This window comes from Naegleria lovaniensis, assembly GCF_003324165.1.
Source record: "Naegleria lovaniensis strain ATCC 30569 chromosome Unknown tig003, whole genome shotgun sequence".
NCBI lineage: Eukaryota > Heterolobosea > Eutetramitea > Acrasida > Naegleriidae > Naegleria > Naegleria lovaniensis.
This window is the reverse complement of record NW_025407825.1, coordinates 171,868-191,593: the sequence shown is the minus strand read 5'-3', so window position 1 is coordinate 191,593 and position 19,726 is coordinate 171,868. Positions and strand designations below refer to the sequence as shown.

Here is a 19,726-nt window from a genome sequence, read left to right as displayed (position 1 = left end):
TTATCTCTTTTCGCCAGACGTCTGTCCAACTGGAAACAAATTGATCATTTTGCGTTCTTCCTGTGCCACCAGTTTCGAGCAGATTTGAACCAAAGTCCTTTCTCAAAAAAACAAATACCCTGTGAGACCTTAGTCACATCATTCACCCTCAAGTTGCGTCATCAAAACCAATGGACATTCCTCTAACATCTTCATTCCCTTTCCAGCTTTCAACGTTACATGAACGATTCAACACATCTGAAAATAACACTTTTGTGAATGTCACTAGCCAAATGAGCTATTACCAGTACACGGTCATTGGCATTAGCATTCCTTTCGTCTTCATTTTCTTTGTGACCTTTGTTACGTTAATCATCCTCATCATACGCTCCAATCATGAGATGAAAAGGAATCAGCGATGGTTATTCGCATTGTTGATAGCTCTCTCTTTCGCTTCTTTCATTAATCTCTTTTCCAGAATTGGAGCAGAATTGGCGTTTTTGAGCTCATCTCCCATTGAAGCCATAGCCATCAATGATATGATAAAGGCCATTGATCGTTGCATTGTGGTTGCAGTATCTCTAATTGAATTCCTTTTAGTAACGTTTGTCACTGATGTTTTGTAAGTGTTGTCAGTGTGAACTATTTTTTCATAACACTTTCGAACCACCCTTAAAGTCTTCAAACGACGAGAAAGATTGGAGCCATGTCAGATCGCCTCTACACCAACTTACGAAGATCAATCATTAGCTTTACCGTGTTGCTTGCAGTTATCATCGTACCCATGTGTGTGCTTGTATTAATTGTAGGAGGTCTCGGAGTTGCAAAGGTAGCCAATGGAGTTCGAGATTATTTAATGATGATTTCATTAATTGTGAGTGCTTTGAGTTTTGCCATTACTGTGATTCTTCAATTAAGCATTACTTTGGTAAGTTTCAAGAAATGGCTATTCAGTTCTATTCATCGGTTGAACCCATTCAAGTATATTGGCGCATTGTTGCTGAGATCTTTGAAGGAAGGAGAAACGAGAATTGTTGGCACTGGAGCCAACTCAGCCCATGAACCCAACCTTGGTTCTAACAACAATTCCCTTTCAGAGTCGTTAAAAATCAAACGGTTGGCGTTGAAAAAAGCACTCATCATTCTGGTCGGGGTCACCATTGCCTTGGTTATGCAATTCGTTGGATTTTTGTGCATTCCTTTCGCTGTATTGAATCAAATTCCTTTGCTGTTTTACTATGTGATTCAATGCATGGCCGTATTCTCCATGATTGTCTTATTTACAGTCATTTATCGGCCTCTTTCGCAGATTCAGACACCAAGAGAAGAGAAGAAAACAAAAGAATGATCAACGCTTTGACAAGTTCATGATCATCGTGCTGTTGCTACTGATTTGCCTCAACATCATTTCCACAAACAAAACGAAAAAACACAAAAAAAATTGTAACATCAATTTCACCACGCCATTCATCATGGTACGCACTAGAAGAAAGGAATATGCTGATTCGAAGGAGGACGACGACAAAACCTCCCGAAGTACTTCGCACAAAAGAGGCAAGAAATACACAGAATACGATAGTACGGAAGAAGAAGATTTCTTTGAAGATTGTTACGATATGATCGATTCTGAAACAGAGATATTGTCAGAAGAAGAGGAAAAGAAGAGAAAACAAGCAAAAGTACGTGTTCCGAAAAAGAAAATCAAAAAGAGTACAGAAGAGCGATTGAAACAAGTGGTAGGAGAAGACAATTCCCAAAATATGAAAGAGGGAGAAGCGGCAGTAGATCAAGAAGACGATGACAATGATGAATCAGGCGGTTCTTCCTCGTTCAACACCAAAAGATTATTGGACGCTCGTTCAAAGAAAGCGAAACGAATGGACTGGGAACAAGGTAAAGTAATACCTGAACTTGATGAAATATTCATGAGCGAAAATAATTGGTTTCGTTTTATATGATACACATCGCCAATTCGTTCGCAGGTTTTTTCTATTTGCCCAAGTTCGATTGTTATTTACCAAGACATCTCTTGCATTCAATTTTGGGTTATTTACCTGCATTCCCTTATTATTTGACAATAAGACTTACAAGTCAACAGTGGCTTGATGATTTTGAAAATGTGATGTTTCAAGAACTAAAAGAATTGGATTTAGTTCAAAGAAATGAGTCGCCAGAAGCCACCATCAAATATCGATACCCATGGTACAATCCACAAGTGTCAACAAGAATGAACAATGATTGTATTAGATTCCTTGGAGTTCTATTCCCAAACATTGAGAAGTTAATTTTACCTTCCGTGGATGAGAAATTGCGAGTACCCCAAAAATTGCTAGCCAGTTTTCCCAAGCTTGAGACCGTTCAGATATTTTACCTTCCACCATTCCATACATGGAGAACTTGTTACAGGCAAGATATAATTAACGTTCAACATTTAGAAAACGCCTATTTTCAAAACTTTGCCAAGATTTATATGGTTAAATCTGAAAACTCAACGCTGGTTTCAATACCCAGTCACACAACAAGTGAAGAAATCATGAATATCCTAAAGTATTTTGTTGAGACTGAGAGATTTTCTTTAGACAAGACAAGAATTATCACTTCATTACATCCTACTCACTTTAGTACTTCATTAATTGATTACATTTTACAGGTAAACGAAAAACAACAAAACGCCGGCTATGAACCCATTACCTTTACTGAAGACGACATTAGACCAAGTTTTAGCTCTATATTTGTTGGATTACTTGATCCTATCATGGACTATATGTTGGAAACACAATTCTTTAAGAAATTAACGGCTACTGGAAGTATCATTCGTCCTAGTGTTGTGAATACCATACTTGGTTCTATAATTTCAGTGAAAATTGCCAAACTTTTATTCGAGCAAGCAGAGTGGCCTTTTGTTTTTGATGATGCCCAGAATCCATTGTTGTTCATAATTAATAACGCTAGAAATACCATTGTTGCTTCAGAATTGATTTCGTTCTTTTGTAAATTGAAACCTCAGTTGATATCTTTGGGTGATGAGAATGGTATTATTGGTAACAACAAGGCATCGTTGAACATTCTAAATGTCTATCTAAGCATGAATAAGGCACTCAAAGCTGACGACCTCATTATTGAAGCACTTCATAGCAATGGTGCTGACATTACTGCTGTATGTCCAAGCACGGGTAACAATTTATTGCATACATGTCCTTTTTCAGAATGTAAGTTTCACTTTTTTTGCACATAATAACACAATTCTCAATGAACTCTATAGACTTGTCACAGCATCTTCCAAAAGAATACTTTTTAGCCAAAAACAATCGAAACTTCAATCCTTTGGAGCGACTTTTGAAACGTATTGAAGTTGACAATGATATTCCTGAAGAAAAGGTCGAGCAAGCAATTAGAGCATTCTGCAACGCCTACAAAAAGTTCAACATTTCTTTGAACGATTTGGTGTTTGAAAATGAAATGAGTTTGTTACACAAAATCATTACACTGCACAAACCTTTTGCCATTCCTGAGCTTGTGAGCGCTGGTCTGGATGCCAACAAAATTGATCATCAGGGAAAAACGCCTCTCCATCTTATTATTGAAATGTGCTCTGATGAGGGCTCTCGATTTTTCACAGCGTGTGAAAAGTTAATAGAAGTCATGGACGTTGCATTGATTAACAAGGAAGACAAATCTGGCAAGACCGCTCTTTGCTACTTATTGGAGCGGTATACACCTCTTCCTGTTGGCAACTCCTTTTTTACATTCAACGTTGCTGACACTCAAGACAGCCATCTCAAAGTAATAGCGCTACTGCTTGCAAAAGGAGCCGATTTAAACCGTTCAATTCAAGCCATGGATGGCGATGGCTTTGTAAAGGATAACTTTGAACTCAATAGAGGGCTTGTGTTGGCGTCTTGGCTTTTTTCAGCTCCTCTAGTTGCACCAGATACACTTGGCAAAGTTCTCAAATATTTGGATAACTTGAATGAATTGCTAGTCTCCCCTATTGACCTGCAAGGTGTTAACATTTCACCATTGTGTGTCATGCTTTCTGCATGGACACACAATAACCCAAAAGTTTCCAATATGCAACAAGTATTTCAAGGAGATTACCCCGTACTTGACAAAGAATTGCTGAAGAAGAGTATTGTAACAGTGAATGGCAAACAAGTGGACCCTGTTTTGTACGTTCTATTCAGCAGACCGTTTAATGCCAACAATTTATGGCGTGCCATTGAAGCCCTAATGTTCGTACCTGTCCAAGCTAACACGGGGATGTGGTGGATACATCAAGAGTGCAATGAAGCCGATCTTTGCAATTCATTGCTTCGGTATCAATATGAAGATGATGAATTTGGAACAATGAACATCCTTCACATTGTTTGCAAGACCGAGAACAAAGTTCTGTTGGAGAATCTCTTAAACATGCTGAAACGACACAATTTACCGCAATTGTCTACACTATTAGTCTCAAAAACATCAAAAGGTCATGATGTGCTTGATATTATCAGCCAATGTGGATGCTATACTTCTGGAATATCATTGATGAATTATGCTGAAAGTTTAAGCACTCAGATGAATTGGTCAAAACAAAATTTGAGAACAGCATTTTGCAATTACAAGTACAAGCTTTGCTTTTTGATATTGTGTGAGCATGACGAATTGGTGGACGAATTTTCTTTGGACGAATTAATGGAAATATGTATCGGATATACCATAGAGTCTGACGAATACCAGAAAGATTTCCAAGTCAGCGTTATTGACATGCTTGAACATATTTTCAAACACACAAAACAAGACAAAAACTCTAAACTCAACATACTTACAAAGCCCCTCACTATTACTCGAATCAAACCAGCAAAGAATTTATATGAAAAGTTCTCTACACGACGAGCATTAGGAACTGCTTTGAATCAGGCAATGTCAACCTGTGCAAGGATTTCTCAATCGGTCGAAACAGAAACCGTTCGCCGCGAACTATCTTGGTTGGAACTTAGTTATTGGAAAGGTTTGAATTATTTGGTAATCTACATCCTCCACAATGACACATCCTATAGAAAGAAGAAACAAATCCTTACTAATTGTAACTTGGATCAATCCAAGATTATTGAATGGTTGACAAGAAAGATCAATCCTAAAGGCGCTAGCATATTACACTTACTTTGTGAAGATCCTCCTTGTGGGCGCTCGGTTTATTCGATGAATTCGATCAAGCACGAATTGCTCGAGGACGTACTGAAATTCCTTTCCAAAACAGACCAATTTGATGAAGTGGTGAACATACAGGATGATAATGGAGAAAGCCCACTATTTTATGCCATTAGAAATCAAAATGGTTGGGAGCAATTGCTAAGACTGAGCGATCTTAAATTGAAGAATAAGGACGGAAAAACTGTTGACCAATGTCACGACGTCACATTTTGCGCTCATTATTTCGAGAGCAGCAGTGACGACGAAGAACAGAAAATGAAAGATGAAGAAGAGGAAAAGAAAGTTGTTGCCACAAAGAAGAAACAAACAGGCACAACCAAAACCAAAAGACAAACCAAGAAAAAGTAAAGTTTTCACAACCAACACCGAGTTGACCTGACATTTGATAATGATATCGTGCAAAAAATGTCTTTATTGGAGCCAACGCTGTCATCATCGTCTTCGGAAAACAATCATCCCGTTAGAGGATCAACGAATCCTACACATTCCTTGATGGCTAACTATTGGTCTCCGCTCATTCATCAACTCAAACATTTAAAACGTAAATTACTTGAAAATGAAAAAGGTCGGAAATTTCTACAGCAAACGAAAGAATTCTATTCCTTCGCTCGTGAATTTTCCAAAAAAGATTTGTTTCAATTCTTGCAGGATCGACTTGAAATTGTATTATATTGTTTTATTGCTGGGTTATTGATTGGATTTTTCCTCTTGAGTCGATCGACCACTCATCTTGATCAAGATGATATAACTTTTTCGCAACACCCGAAACATCGGGATACCTTTTCCTATCCTTTACCAGGAGGATTTCATCAAGACAAAACCACTCAAAACGATTTGAATTTATTGAGACACTTTTTCATGGTCTCTTCCCGATCATTACTGAACTATGAAGGAGGACCTATTGATGCCTTTGGCTCGTCTGCAACGGTATTGAAAAGTTCTTCTCAACACTTGGATCCCACTGTGTTTTTTAAGAATTTCACGTTGAAAAGTAAACCATTAGTGATCGAGTCTGCATGTGCAGGATGGAAAGCTAAGAGAGGTTTGTTTGTTTCTTAAATTGAAAATTGAGATAGGAGGATGGAATACGCATTTCAATGATTTTTAATTTCTTATTGCGTCACGAACACAATGACTTATTGAATTTTTAATGGAAAATGTTAATGAAAATAATATTTTGAAAGAATAGAATGGACCGATATCAAGTATTTACAATCTGGTGCTGATGCATCCACACAAGTAGTTTTTGAAAAGAGCAAGAATGAACATGATTTGATCTATGGAAGTGCAGTTCCTGGTCAAACGACTCAGTTTGAAACTACTGTAAGTTGAGTCATTCGATGGAACAAGTGTAATGATCATTTTTCTTAAAAATTGGATGTTCTTTATTGTGTAAAAAGAATTTTCAAACCTTTCTGAGCAAGTGGTTGAATTCCAAACATCGAGTGTCACTCATTGAAAATATCAAACATTTCAAACAATTACAACATGACATTCCTAAATGGCCATTGTTATTTTCCAATGGATTTTATACACACATAGCCACACATTTGAGTATAATGAGTCATGAACTAGCAACTCGATTGAATTTGAGTAAGTATATTATGGATACAGGACTTACGAGAGTATAATAATATTGGAAATTGAAAAGATCCATATGAAACGTTGCAGTGTCAAATTGTGGGTTCTTCATCCTTCTTACTCTATGATCCATTTCAACTTGATTTGTAAGTTTTTTCAATCAACAAGATTGTGGTTGGTTACCCTTATTGTCACACAACAAAGACTCTACCAAAAGAACCATAAGAATCCTATGATCGAATTTGATCCCTATCATCCAAATAATTTTAAATTGCATCCACTTTTTCAATTTGCAAGACCTTTACATGCTGAATTGAATGAAGGAGATTGTCTTTTCATTCCATCGTTTTGGATTTATTCACACAAGACACGACATGGAGATTCTTCTTCCTATAATATTGGAGTTCAATATCAATATTCACCAGTGAGTACAGCTCAACGTGTTACTTTTGAATCCATCATTGCCAATGATGAATGAGGACTTGAATGACCGAGGTGAAGTGACTTGAGGATTAATGGACAAGGCATTCACTTTGTGTTCATAGAGTCGATGAATGGTGTGTATGGTTTTTAATAAATTCAATCATTGAAAAAATGCAACAACTGCATCGGAGGCTTCTCTCTGTTGCGGCAAGAGAAAGTAAACCGAAACGATCGTTAGATATTGCCATAAACAAGGGATCGTATGGGATGTAAGTGCTTGTGGTTCATCCCTATTTTCTTTTGATCGGAATATTATCGTCTTGAATCTACCATCATCATCATCATTGAAATTTTTTTGGAAAGAACGATAGAAGAACTTGATGCTCTGAGCAGTAAGCGAGATATTTCGGAATTGGAATATACTTATGGAGGAGTTAAAAACATTGCAAAATCGCTCGGAACAGATATTGATCAAGGAATTAATAGCCTGCAAGTTGAAGAACGAAGAATTTATTTTGGAAAACATTTAAGCTCTCCTAGACGAACGAATTCTTGGTTTAAATTATTTATTGATTGTTTTAGACAGCCGTTCGTGACTACTTTCTTTATTCTGGCGGTGTTGTCTATCCTTTTTGGAGTGAGCTTGCCCGAAGACCAGTCACAACGACAAAAAGGGTGGATTGAAGGCGTTTCTCTTTTGTTTGGATGTTTATTTGTTTGTTTAGCAAATAGTTTTAACGAATGGCAAAAAAAAAGAAAATGGAACGAAATTTATACGAAACAAGACAGCGAATATAGAGTGAATATAATTAGGGATGGAAAACTTTGTTCGCTGCTAATGGAAGATATTGTTGTTGGTGACGTTATTCAACTCGAACCCGGCGATTTTATTACATGTGAAGGAATTATCATTGAATGTTACAATTTAATTTGTGATGAAAATTTATTTGTTGGACAACAAGAAATGACCCTCAAAGATGTGAAAAGAAATCCATTCATTTCTTCAGGAACGTTTGTGACAAATGGATATGGAAAAATGCTCGTAACAAATGTTGGACTACATTCCAAATACTTTGAGTTTTGTTTCAACACAATCAATGAAGAGGAGGATGGAAATAATTCAGCATTAGAAACTCGATTAGCGAAAATTGCCAACAATATTTGGAAAATTTCACTTGGATTTTCGATTGGAACATTTGTCGTACTCTTTGGAGGTTGGATGATTTTCAAAATTGTCTCTTCTTCTACGAACACTTCCTCATGGGATCAAACTGATCTCATTACATTTTTGAAAATTTTCTGCCTTTGCTTTTCCGTATTATTTGTATGCACTCCAGAGGGAATCTACAAAATTATTACCACATCACTTGCCTACTCGACTCGAAGGACAATTAAGGATAACATTCTATGCAGCTTTCATCAAACACCAGATGTGTGTGAAAGACTCAGTTATACCTCCCAGGTCATTGTTGACAAGTCTGTCCTTACACAAAAAAATATGAATGTTGTAAAAGTTACCATTGCTGGAGAGACTATTGAAATGAATGGAGAAAACCAAATTGATGAGACCCTGTTACAAATATTGTCCAGTGCAATTGCTGTCGATTCGAGAGCAACTCTCAAATATTCAGAACATCTTGAAAATTATGAAGGAATTGGAGATCCCCTTGACTGCTCACTTTTATTATTTTTACAGCAAGTAGGAGTTGATTATGCGCCAATACGAAATTATTACCACAAAGAACACAAAGTTGTTAAAATGTTTCCAGTCGAGAACGGTACAATGACTACCATTGTCAACAATGGTAAATCTCACATCATTTTCACGAAAGGTGACTATGAACGTATTATTCAGGCCTCTTCAGGTGAGTTACTGAAAGAAGGAATAGTGTCTCCGTTAGATGCAACAAAAAAGAGTGAGCTAGTGGACAAAATGCACCGCTACTCTTCAGAAGGTTATTACGTCATTGCACTAGCATATCGAGAAATTGAGGCAGATTGTTCAGATTGGACCTTTCTTTCTTCCGAGTACGAAGAAGATTTTGTGATTATTGCCTTGATGATCTTAATTGATCCCATTAAGCCAGGAGTTCATGAAAGTATTGCCGAGTTGCACAAGGCAGGTATTACGGTGAAGCTTGTCACCAGTGATAACACCCATATTGCAAGAAAAATAGCCACAGAATGTGGTATCCTATCCAATACGCAAGACAATGAAGGTTTAATCATGGAGGGGCCTTCCCTTAGACATTTGATCGAAGAGGATGTAGAAAAAATTTCTAAAAATCTTCGTGTCCTTTCCAAAGCCAACCCTTACGATAAGCTTCGACTCATCACGTGCTTGCAACGAAGAGACGAATTTGTCACGCTCTTTGCCTCTTCCTACAAAGACTTAACTGCTGTTCAATGTGCCAATGTTGGAGCAGTTCAAGGCATTAGCGGCTCTCACTCCACAAAAAACAATTCAGATTTGCTCATTACCGATGATAATCTGTCATCATTGGTGCGAGCCATTGCATGGGGAAGAGCTCTGTTTTACAATATTCAAAAATACCTCGTCTTCCACATGACCATCAATATTGTGGTCATGATTTTTACAGCTGCAACTGCTCTTACCTCCTACCTTTTGACACCAACTCAGTTACCTCCTTTCAATCCAGTTCAACTGTTCTGGGTGCACATCATTATGGATATTTTTGCTGCCTTATCGTTGGCTTCTGACCCACCTCCAAGTGAAATTATGACACACCTTCCCACAAAACCAAAACATAGCATTGTCACCAAGAATATGAAACTTCACATTATTGGACAAATTATTTATCAATTGGTTGCTCTATTGGTCCTGCACTACGCTGGTCGATATATGTGTATTCACGATCAACAGGCCAATAAGATTTGTCTGTGTGATCCAACGCCTCCTTCAACAAGTCCAAGTACCATTAGCATGACACAAGTGAGTTACACCATTGTATTCAACGCTTTTGTGTTTTGCCAAATATTCAACCAATTCAATTGCAGAAGAATTAACAATGAGTGGAACTTGTTCAAAAGTATTCACAAATCTCTCATGTTTGTGGGTCTTTTTGCACTCACTGTAAGTTTTCAAGTGTTATTGGTACAAGTTGGACTTGCAAATTTGGTACCTTTGACTTGGTATCAATGGCTGGTGAGTGTTGGAGTTGGACTATTGTGTATTCCTGTTGGATATTTATTGAGATTCCTTAGTTCAAATATTATCAGCAGTAACAAATTTAAACGAGGAATGAATAGAATAAGAAATCGTGTGGTAGGAGCTCGTCATTGAATGATCAATAGCTTAAAGATCAAATCCACTTACGAACATCTGACAACAAGACGATGACGATTTTGTGCATCAAATCTTCTATGAAAAAGCCATCAGAAAGCAATCGATTGGAGAACAAGAAAAATCCCACAATAAAAAAATGCACCACAGCATCTCCCTCACTACCAACTTTGTGAAGAGTTTCTTTCCGGGCAATGGTCTGACGAATCAAAACAATACGCAACAACAACAACAACCACCATCAACACAAGCAACCCATGCACCATTGGAAGAACAAAATTTGCCTACTTCATCAGCAACCGCAAATCATTATCAGCAAGAACAACAACAACAAGCTATTGATTTTGAGCCATCCGTGCCATCATCTTCTCCTTCTTCACTAGAGTCTAATATTTCGGAGAAAGTTGAAACCACTCAAGTATCATCACCTGCTAATTCACGAAGTGTTGAACAAACTCCAGCAGCTGTAGAGAGCGTGAAGCCTATTTCTGCCGAAGAATTTAGATTGGTCAAGTTTAAATATGATCAATTGAAGGTAAGCCTTTTTGTTGATATTTTGTCTTACCACAACCATTAATATTTCTTGTGGTTTTCTTGTGCTCTGATGAATATTATTGTTGGATGATATATTATTCACACGGATGAAATAAATTCGGACACCAAATCACCTTCGGACCCACCATAGAATCAACAAAATAGACTTTTGGAACATTTACAAGATGCCAGAGTTGAACACTTACAAGAAGAAATAGCAAAACTTGACAAATTAATCCCACATCATCGTACCATTCAGTCCTATGGTTGCACTGCAGAAAAATCCGCTTTGGTTCAATGCCTCAAGAATAATGGCAATGTGTCATATGGAACTCTTAATTGCAGCAATTTATTGAACGAATTCTCCAAATGTGCCCAAGAGAAACGCAGATCGTTTTTGGGAAATCAAGATCTCTAAATGATAATTGAACTTTACAAAGGTAGTAAAATATTGGTTTGACTTTTTCAAATGAACAACCATCAATAACCACTAAGGAGCCTTACAACAAGATCAGTTATGTTTTATTTTCATCAAATAAATTAGTTTAGGAAATGCTTTTGTGGTTTGACAATCACATCACAACCAAGTTATTGGAGAATACCCACAGGCAAAGCATTAGGCTTGGCATTCAAATATTCTGACCATTTGTGAACCAGAGAGTTGTCCAAAGTGGCAGCCTGGCTAAACTTGTTGGACTGTTCAAACAACGCTGTGGCCATTCCAAAGTCTTTGGTGACAAGCGCAAGCATCGTAAGTGATTGTCTGTACACAGCCTGTTCATCCTCTGAAGCTGATTCCATCTTGGAGGTCATGTCATTTCGAATATCATCTAACTTTTCAGGGAAGTATTTCGAGCAAAATATGATGAGATGTGAAAAGGTGCTTGGATCGAGTACTGAGGCCCTACGGTAACTCTGTTCAATAATATTTAGAGCTTCTTGACGTGTCAATTCATGATCTTGATCATCTTGTTGATTGGATGTTGCAATTTCTTCTTCTGTTGTAGCAGGTCGTAATAAATGATTGTTGTAATGAGGAGTGGTGGTTGCGTAGGTATCCAATCTCTTTTCTCCTACTGATCCAAGTCTCACAAATAATCGAGCAAGGTCAATATCATCTTCTTGTGTCTTGCTAGACGAATGAATATTATCTGTTTTAAAGAAGTATCTGTGCTCATCCAAATAGGTCAGGGCATCTAATCCATACTTAATATGACCATGTTCATAACAAAGTAATAATCTCTTGTAGGAGGATAAAGAATCAATGGAACAAGCCTCTCGTGTGTATCCAAAAGCACATAAAAAGTCAGCCAAATAGTCGTGTATTTCTTGAGCAATAAATGGAATCCATTCCATAGCCTTCTTTGTTAAACCAGCTGCAACCAACATTCTAAATTTGATGCTTGGAGTAATGGCAATGTTGTTAATATTGTAAATTTGTGATAAATAGTCCAATACATAGAGATTATCTCCAACAACATCCATAAAAGAAATAACACCTTTGGGTTTTGGTAATGGTATTGGATCCAAACTACTTTGCTCGTCAAGAGGTGTTTTTTGCGAAATTTGTGAATAAATGGCAACATCTAGACTCGCTAACACAGTAGAAAATATTTTTCCACTAGTGACGAATACTGCCTTAATATCGTGCTCTGTGTTTACAAATAATGTCGAGTTCCACCAAAAAGCGTTTTGAATTTTTTCTTCAACGTAGTATTCCATTTTGAATGTTGGTTTACATGCAAAGATAGAGTATGAGTCTGGATAGGCCATTAAACACTTTCCAGAAAGTGAATCCCAAGCAACAAATGAAGGTTTTGGTAAATAGGGTTCAGATACCTCTTGCCCAAAAGCATCGGAGCCTTCCCATGTGAACAATTGGTAACCATTCTCATCAGCATAATTTGTATATCGTACACCTAATAATAAGCCACCGAAAATTTCATCAATGCTACCACCAAATGTTGGGATGCTTTCATGAACAAGTTTCACACTAAACGGTAATTGATGGGAGATGAATAGACCACTGTGCTTTCACAAGACTCACTTACCTTGTGTTTTCAATCCTCTTGATCGAGACTTTTTTCGTGGTAAATCCACCTTTAAGTATGGCAAAAGTGTCACTGGAAGAACTCCAAACAATGTGTGAGCAGTCTCTCTCTGATGCAACAATTTTCCAGGTATCCTTGGCAAAAATGTCAAAAATGAAATATTCTCTTTCACTTTCTATTAATGCAGAAACATATCTTCCGCTATAACTGACATCCAATTTAACGTTTGCCAATTTTCCCAAGTTATGTACAGGCTTTTCATTTGAGAGATCCTTCTTTCCATCAGAACTATTTCGGAACGAGTTACATTTATATTCAAAATAATAATTCACATGTATGAAAGTACTTACTTGGTTTCAATAAATCTCTGATAGATTGTTTTTTCTCTCACATACAAGACAAATTTCCTTTTGTCTTCAGGAACCTCAATGTTAAAAAGAGATGGGTCCAACGGTGGAGAAGTTTGTTCAATGAGAGGTGCACTAAATAATTCTGGTCTGAAAAATCCCGAACAGACTGGTGGTTTTCTATTGTAATCCATCTTTGTCATTAACAATCCAAAGCTGGTTCCCAAGAAAATGACATCATGATTCAGAGGATGTTGATGGATGGTATAGAATTTAGCATCCTTGTGATGAGAGGGTGCGAGAGATTCTACATCCACAATGGACTTGTCAAAAATGACTGGGTCTGTATTCAAAGTGGCTGACATTCTGAAAAGACTTCTCTTTTGTTTCTTATTTTCTAACATTAGAAGCCACGAGGGATTACAATTGCATGTTGTGACCATGGCCAAGTGTTTCATTGGTACTTTGGTTTTGGTTTGCTTGATAATCTTACCAGAATTGACTCCTCTCAATGCAATTGTCTTGTCATTTCCAGCAGTTATTAAATATCCAGTATGAGGATCTAGAATTATACTTGAAATGCCCTGCTGGCATTTTTGTTCTGTGTATTCAGCTTTATCAGTGTCTAAGTTCCACAGTGATAAATGTCCATCGGTAGAGCAAGTCACAAGTCCAGGGTACTTGCTGAAAGGATCCTCTTTGGGTACAGTTAAAATGTGTGACACACTTTTTGGATGAGCGTTAATCACCTTGTTGAGCACTCTACGTTGTTGAAAATCCCAGAATCTCACAGATCCATCGCTGCATCCTATTGCCATAACAGGTTGCCTGTATAAAAAGTCAAAGCATGTAATGGTCTTGTTGTCTAACTGACTCGATTTGACGTCATCAAAAAAGAAGAGCAATGAGCTCACTTCATCATATCTCAACATGATGATTCTAGAATCTGTTTGAAGAACCAAACACTTTGGAGGTCTATCATTGACTAAATTTCCACCAATAACATTTCCATTCACTCCGACCATTCTGGATCTATCCTCGTCATCATCAATAGTTCGGGCTGATGTCGGTATCTGTACTTGCTGTTGTTGATTCGAGTCAGATCCCATCATGGAATTTAATTGTCTGAGCTTCCAATATTGAACATGCTCATCATAGAATCTCACTGATTTCAAATCTCCAAACTTTTCATTCTTTGTAAATAATTCCTCATCATACCAATACGGAAGTTGTACGTTTTTAAAATTCTTATCAAGAGTCCGATATAAATTCGTTTCCTCCTTCTTACTCTCAAACATTGAATTCAACGAGAAGGTATGTAACAAATCATTTTGAATGTAATCAAACAAATAGACGGATCCTCTCTTATCCGCAAAAACCACCCAAGACTTTACCGGATGTACATCACAATAATGTACTTTCATATTCGAGAAGAAACTCTGTCCTTGATTTAATACTTCAATCACGGGAGGCTCATTCGGATCAAGAGCTCGTATCTGCTCGGGCGTGAGTTTTGGCAGTGATGGAGCCATTTTTTAAAATTCTTTGATGAGTTTTTCAACAAACGAAACAACGATGATGAAAGGTTTTTGAATAATGAATCATTGGATATTGATGAAGGACAACCATGAGCCATTGAGCCAATGAACAGTTAGTGTTGTGAATTCGATCTCTCTGTTTGCTTCACACTGGCCAAAGATAAAGGCCTGACAGCCAATTTCCTTGTTCATTTCCCTTCACACGTCAAACCACCAGCTTTTAGCACATCAAAAAATTGGACCATCGATCATCAAGGAGTGTGTTTTTTCATCATCATCCTCTTTTCCAAACAACAACCTAAACATCATCATCATTTACTCTCCTAACCCTTCTCATCCTCCTCTTCCAACAACAACATGTTTGGTTCCAAAAAGAAGGAATCATCCTCCAAGAGTGCTCCAGCTCTCAATCCCCAACAACAACTCTCCCTCCAATCCAACAACAATAATGGTGGTGGTGCTGGTTCCAATGTTTCATCACCTCTCTCGTCATCACCCCAAATCTCATCAAATTCCGTCTCTGCCAGTATGACTGCTTTGCCTTTGAATGGACTCTCACAGCAATCCATTGCAGCACTACAAAAGGAACAACAAGATCGATTGCAACACATGCTTTCATCCATGGGTGAGGATGAAGTGAATCAGGAATTTGCTGACATGTTACTCGAGATGGGTGTTCCTGAAAATATTAGGAGAAAACAATTAACCACAAAGAATGTACAAGAAAAATTGAGGTAAGTGTGTAATTTTGTGAATGGAATCGTGAAAGAATTGGAATTCTTTTCAAACACACATTCATATTTCAACAATGAATGGTATTACACTATTTGCCATAACAACCATGACACAACATGCTTCACACACACATTTCACTTCACTTCCATCAGACGGTTGTATCACTTTAAATATCATTCGACAAATCATGGAGAACAAGATCAAGACACTCCTTCCATTCTCCTCTCTGCTTGGGAAAAGAATGATTATGACATTATGAGATTGGCTCGTATTCGTGAACTCTTGTTGGATAAACCAATCCGATGGGTGAATCAATTCATCATGCAAGGAGGTATCAAACAATTAATTCATTGTCTCAATTCTACCAATATTCTCTCAAGAAAAGGTGAAAGAGATGAATTGATGTTGGATATGGAAAATGTAGCTGCATTAGAAAATGAATCAGATAATGCTGATGCTTTTTCAGATGCCGGTGGAGAATATTCCACATCACATTTAATGTCAAACATGTCACATTCAAATCTTTCCGTGTATAATCAAGATCAAACGACTGCAAACAATTCTGTGGATCAAGAGGTCAACTCACCAATCTTATCCAATCAAGTTGCTACAGTGGAAGATCTCGAAAAACAATCTCTCTGTATTGAAGCATTGAAAGCACTTCTCAACACCAATGTTGGTATCGAAGAATTTCTTGCAGAAAAAGATGCCATGAAGAATTTAGTGTTAATTCTCGATACACCTAACATGGATGCAGCATGTGATATTTTACAAATTTTAACAGTCATGGCCAGTTGGGCAAGTCATGGTTTCAGTTTGGTTGTGAGCGCTCTCAGTCATTACAGACTTGTGAAACGAGAAAAGGCAAGATTTTACGATATTATTAATCGTATGAAAACCACAAAGAATTTGAAATACTCCTTCTTTGCATTGCTCTTGTTTACGACCTTACTTGAAAAATCTCCTGATGAAGGTACAAAATCACTCTTCAAGAAGGAATTTAGAAATCTCAAAGTTGCAGAAGCTACTGCTGAATTGAAAAAAGAGGTTTTGGAGAGATCGATTGAGTCCATGAACGATCCCGATGCTCAACAACTCTTATACGATTTGAATATTCAAATTGAACTCTTTGATGAAGATGTGAGCATTTGCCAACCAGAATTCCTGGAGAATGATCTTTCAGACTCGGTCAATGTTGTGAAATTATTGAAACAAAAATTGGCTAGCGCAGAAGATGAAACTCTCAGAAACATGCTTCACGAATTACTCACTGAAATGATCATTTACAACTCGATTTCCATTGATAAGAGTCAGACCGAACAACAAGTGGCTGACAATTGGAGTAAGATTCGAAAACTTGTCGATCAAGGTTTGGCACCAAAACGAGCTGAAGAAAATACTAAAATTACCACCGAGAAGGAGAAACAACTTTCAGACAGAGTCAAGACCCAACAATTCCAAATCAATAACTTGCAATCCGAACGTGAAACTCTTCTACAAGAATATGAATCAAAAATTGAGCAAGCAATCAAGCGTATGGAGGAGTACGAAAAGAAAATATCTGGCATTGAGGAAGAAAAGGCTCAATATTTAAAGGAAATTGAGGAAAAGGTTTCTGGTGTAAAGAATGAATTGACCACTACTGAGAAGGAGCGCGACAGCAAACAAGAAACTCTGAAAACCATCAAGAATGAACTTGTGACCATTAACAACGAAATTGAGACCATCAAGAATGAAGTCTTCTCACGAAAAACCAACAATGAACAATTCCAAAACGCTAAAAAGATTTTGGACGATAAGAAGAAACATTGGTCTCAAGAAGAAGAGCGTGTTGAAAAGTTAATTTCCTCTGTCCATGAAAAAATTGAAAAACTCAAGAAACAGGAAAAACAATTGACTGAGGAACGTGATGAATTGAAAAAGAATCCACCCACTGTCGAGGATCCAACCTTGGCACCTGTGATGATCACAACGACGACCATGACAGCAAATATACCTCCTCCTCCTCCAGGTATGGGTGGTGGTGGTTTTGTTCCTCCTCCACCGACGGGCATGATGGGTAATGTCCCTCCTCCACCGACAGGCATGGGTGGAGATGGCAGTGTTCCACCTCCTCCTATTGGTTTTGGTAACGTTCCACCTCCTCCAGGTAGTGGCATGGATGGTAGTGGTAACATTCCTCCACCTCCAGGAATGGGTGGTCATGTACCTCCTCCTCCACTAGGCACAGATTCTGGTTTTGTTCCTCCTCCTCCTGGCATGGGCAATGTACCTCCTCCTCCAGGCATGGGTAATGTACCTCCACCTCCAGGTATGGGTGGTGTTCCCCCTCCTCCAGGCATGGGTGGTGGTGTCCCTCCTCCACCTGGAATGGGTGGTATTCCAATGCCTCCAGGTATGGGTGGTGTTCCAATGCCTCCAGGGTTTGTTCCTGGTGTCCCAGGTGTTCCAATGATGGGTCGTGGAAAACCAGCTGAAGTATTACCAACGTTGCCAAGTAAGGCTCCAAAAGAAACCACTCGTCAAGTTCACTTTGATGCCATCAATAAGAATAATCTCTCGAAAACAATCTTTATGAAGAAGAATATTGCACAAGAAACAAATGACATTATTGAATTGTTTGATTTGGATGATATTACTTCAGCCTTCTCGACTCAAAAGAAAGACACTGGTGAAAAAGCAGAACCCAAAGAAAAGAAGAAGGAAGTCAAATCACTACTCGATCCCAAACGTTCATATGCAGTCTCACTTCAATTGGGTTCCATTCGAGGTGTTTCCTATGAACAGCTTCGAAAGGCCATTGTTGAAATGGATGAAAATGTTGTGACCGCTGATAATATTTTGACCATCAAACAAATTGCTCCAGAACAAGAAGAATGTGATACTGTGATGGGATACGATGGACCCATGGATGAATTGGCAGAACCTGACAAGTTCTTCCGAGTGATGAATGGTATTCCCAATCTCATTGGACGTTTGGATTCTTGGTCCTTTAAATTCCGTTTTCCAGAAATGGTTTCCAAAATTCGTCCTGACATTGAAAACATGACACTAGGTTGTAAAGAGGCACGAGAGAGTGAAAAATTCATGGAAGTATTAGCTGTGATTTTAACCTTTGGTAACTTTTTGAATGGACAACAAAAGAGAAAGGTTTCGTATGGTTTCAAATTGAAATCGCTTCAAAAATTAGCAGATACCAAATCAGGAGATGGTAAAACAAGCTTGTTGCAATACATTGTAGATTTCATTGCAGAAAAGAAGAAACACTTGATGGACTTTGATACTCAGTTGACACATATTCAACCTGCAACACGTGTCTTGGTTGGAAGTATTGATGATGATATCAGTGAATTGAAAAAGTGTCATTCACAACTCGTTCAACAAATTGAAAAAGCAAGAAACAATCCATTCGAAGGAGACATGTTTATTGACAAGATGGAAGAGTTTGAAAAGAAGGTCGTTGGTGCTCTTGAAATTATTGAAGAAAAATTCAAAGCCATGAAAGTTGAAATTGATGAACTTGCCAAAGCATTCGACGAAAGAACTGAAGATTTACAGAAAGAACCTGACAAATTCTTGGCTCTCATTGATCAATTCACTCAACAATTCAAACAAGCCAATGAAAAGAATGAACAAGCCAAGAAGGCAGAAGAAAAGAAAAAGAAAGCTGAAGAAGAAAAACTTAAAAAGGAAGCTGCTAAACAACAATTGAAGATCAATGCAGCCAAACAGAAATTGGATACTCTTAAAAACAAACCTACACTTGCAGAAGGACGAGGAGCCATGGATGATAAAATGCAACAACTCAAATCGGCAGCAGCGACACGACTTGGAGTCACTCTTAAGAGAGGTGGAGTTCGAGGCGGTGGTACAGACGATTTGGAGGGTGGAAATGTGGATAGCAGTTCTCTGAATAGTGCATTGTTAGGTCTCAAAAAGTAAAATATTAATATATTAATAACACACATTTGACAAATTTCATGTCCAAAAAATCCAATGAAAGATTGAACGTCCTTCTCATGTTCGATAGTGTTATTA

The 19,726-nt window shown here is 37.8% G+C and overlaps 7 protein-coding genes across 7 annotated transcripts; 6 read left to right on the top strand and 1 right to left on the bottom strand.

Annotated features, from left to right (window-relative positions):
• Nucleotides 1–170: 170 nt before the first annotated feature.
• C9374_009517 (uncharacterized protein) lies at nt 171–1,327 on the top strand (the record flags this gene model as incomplete). The annotated part of the gene is made up of 2 exons (XM_044699713.1): nt 171–601; nt 658–1,327. The coding sequence occupies 2 exons, from the start codon at nt 171–173 to the stop codon at nt 1,325–1,327; spliced, it is 1,101 nt and encodes a 366-aa protein (XP_044554834.1).
• Nucleotides 1,328–1,451: 124 nt separating this feature from the next.
• C9374_009516 (uncharacterized protein) lies at nt 1,452–5,523 on the top strand (the record flags this gene model as incomplete). Its single annotated transcript, XM_044699712.1, has 3 exons — nt 1,452–1,872; nt 1,962–3,188; nt 3,242–5,523. The coding sequence occupies 3 exons, from the start codon at nt 1,452–1,454 to the stop codon at nt 5,521–5,523; spliced, it is 3,930 nt and encodes a 1,309-aa protein (XP_044554833.1).
• A 57-nt stretch (nt 5,524–5,580) lies between these two features.
• C9374_009515 (uncharacterized protein) lies at nt 5,581–7,234 on the top strand (the record flags this gene model as incomplete). Its single annotated transcript, XM_044699711.1, has 5 exons — nt 5,581–6,217; nt 6,365–6,498; nt 6,576–6,768; nt 6,827–6,902; nt 6,961–7,234. 5 exons carry the CDS (start codon nt 5,581–5,583, stop codon nt 7,232–7,234), a joined length of 1,314 nt encoding a protein of 437 aa, XP_044554832.1.
• Nucleotides 7,235–7,350: 116 nt separating this feature from the next.
• C9374_009514 (uncharacterized protein) lies at nt 7,351–10,483 on the top strand (the record flags this gene model as incomplete). The annotated part of the gene is made up of 2 exons (XM_044699710.1): nt 7,351–7,448; nt 7,543–10,483. The coding sequence occupies 2 exons, from the start codon at nt 7,351–7,353 to the stop codon at nt 10,481–10,483; spliced, it is 3,039 nt and encodes a 1,012-aa protein (XP_044554831.1).
• A 139-nt stretch (nt 10,484–10,622) lies between these two features.
• On the top strand, nt 10,623–11,435 carry C9374_009513 (uncharacterized protein; the record flags this gene model as incomplete). The annotated part of the gene is made up of 2 exons (XM_044699709.1): nt 10,623–11,018; nt 11,169–11,435. 2 exons carry the CDS (start codon nt 10,623–10,625, stop codon nt 11,433–11,435), a joined length of 663 nt encoding a protein of 220 aa, XP_044554830.1.
• A 170-nt stretch (nt 11,436–11,605) lies between these two features.
• C9374_009512 (uncharacterized protein) lies at nt 11,606–14,947 on the bottom strand (the record flags this gene model as incomplete). Its single annotated transcript, XM_044699708.1, has 3 exons — nt 11,606–13,010; nt 13,069–13,356; nt 13,419–14,947. 3 exons carry the CDS (start codon nt 14,945–14,947, stop codon nt 11,606–11,608), a joined length of 3,222 nt encoding a protein of 1,073 aa, XP_044554829.1.
• Nucleotides 14,948–15,310: 363 nt separating this feature from the next.
• Nucleotides 15,311–19,630, top strand: C9374_009511 (uncharacterized protein; the record flags this gene model as incomplete). Its single annotated transcript, XM_044699707.1, has 2 exons — nt 15,311–15,687; nt 15,841–19,630. The coding sequence occupies 2 exons, from the start codon at nt 15,311–15,313 to the stop codon at nt 19,628–19,630; spliced, it is 4,167 nt and encodes a 1,388-aa protein (XP_044554828.1).
• Between the last annotated feature and the right edge of the window lie 96 nt (nt 19,631–19,726).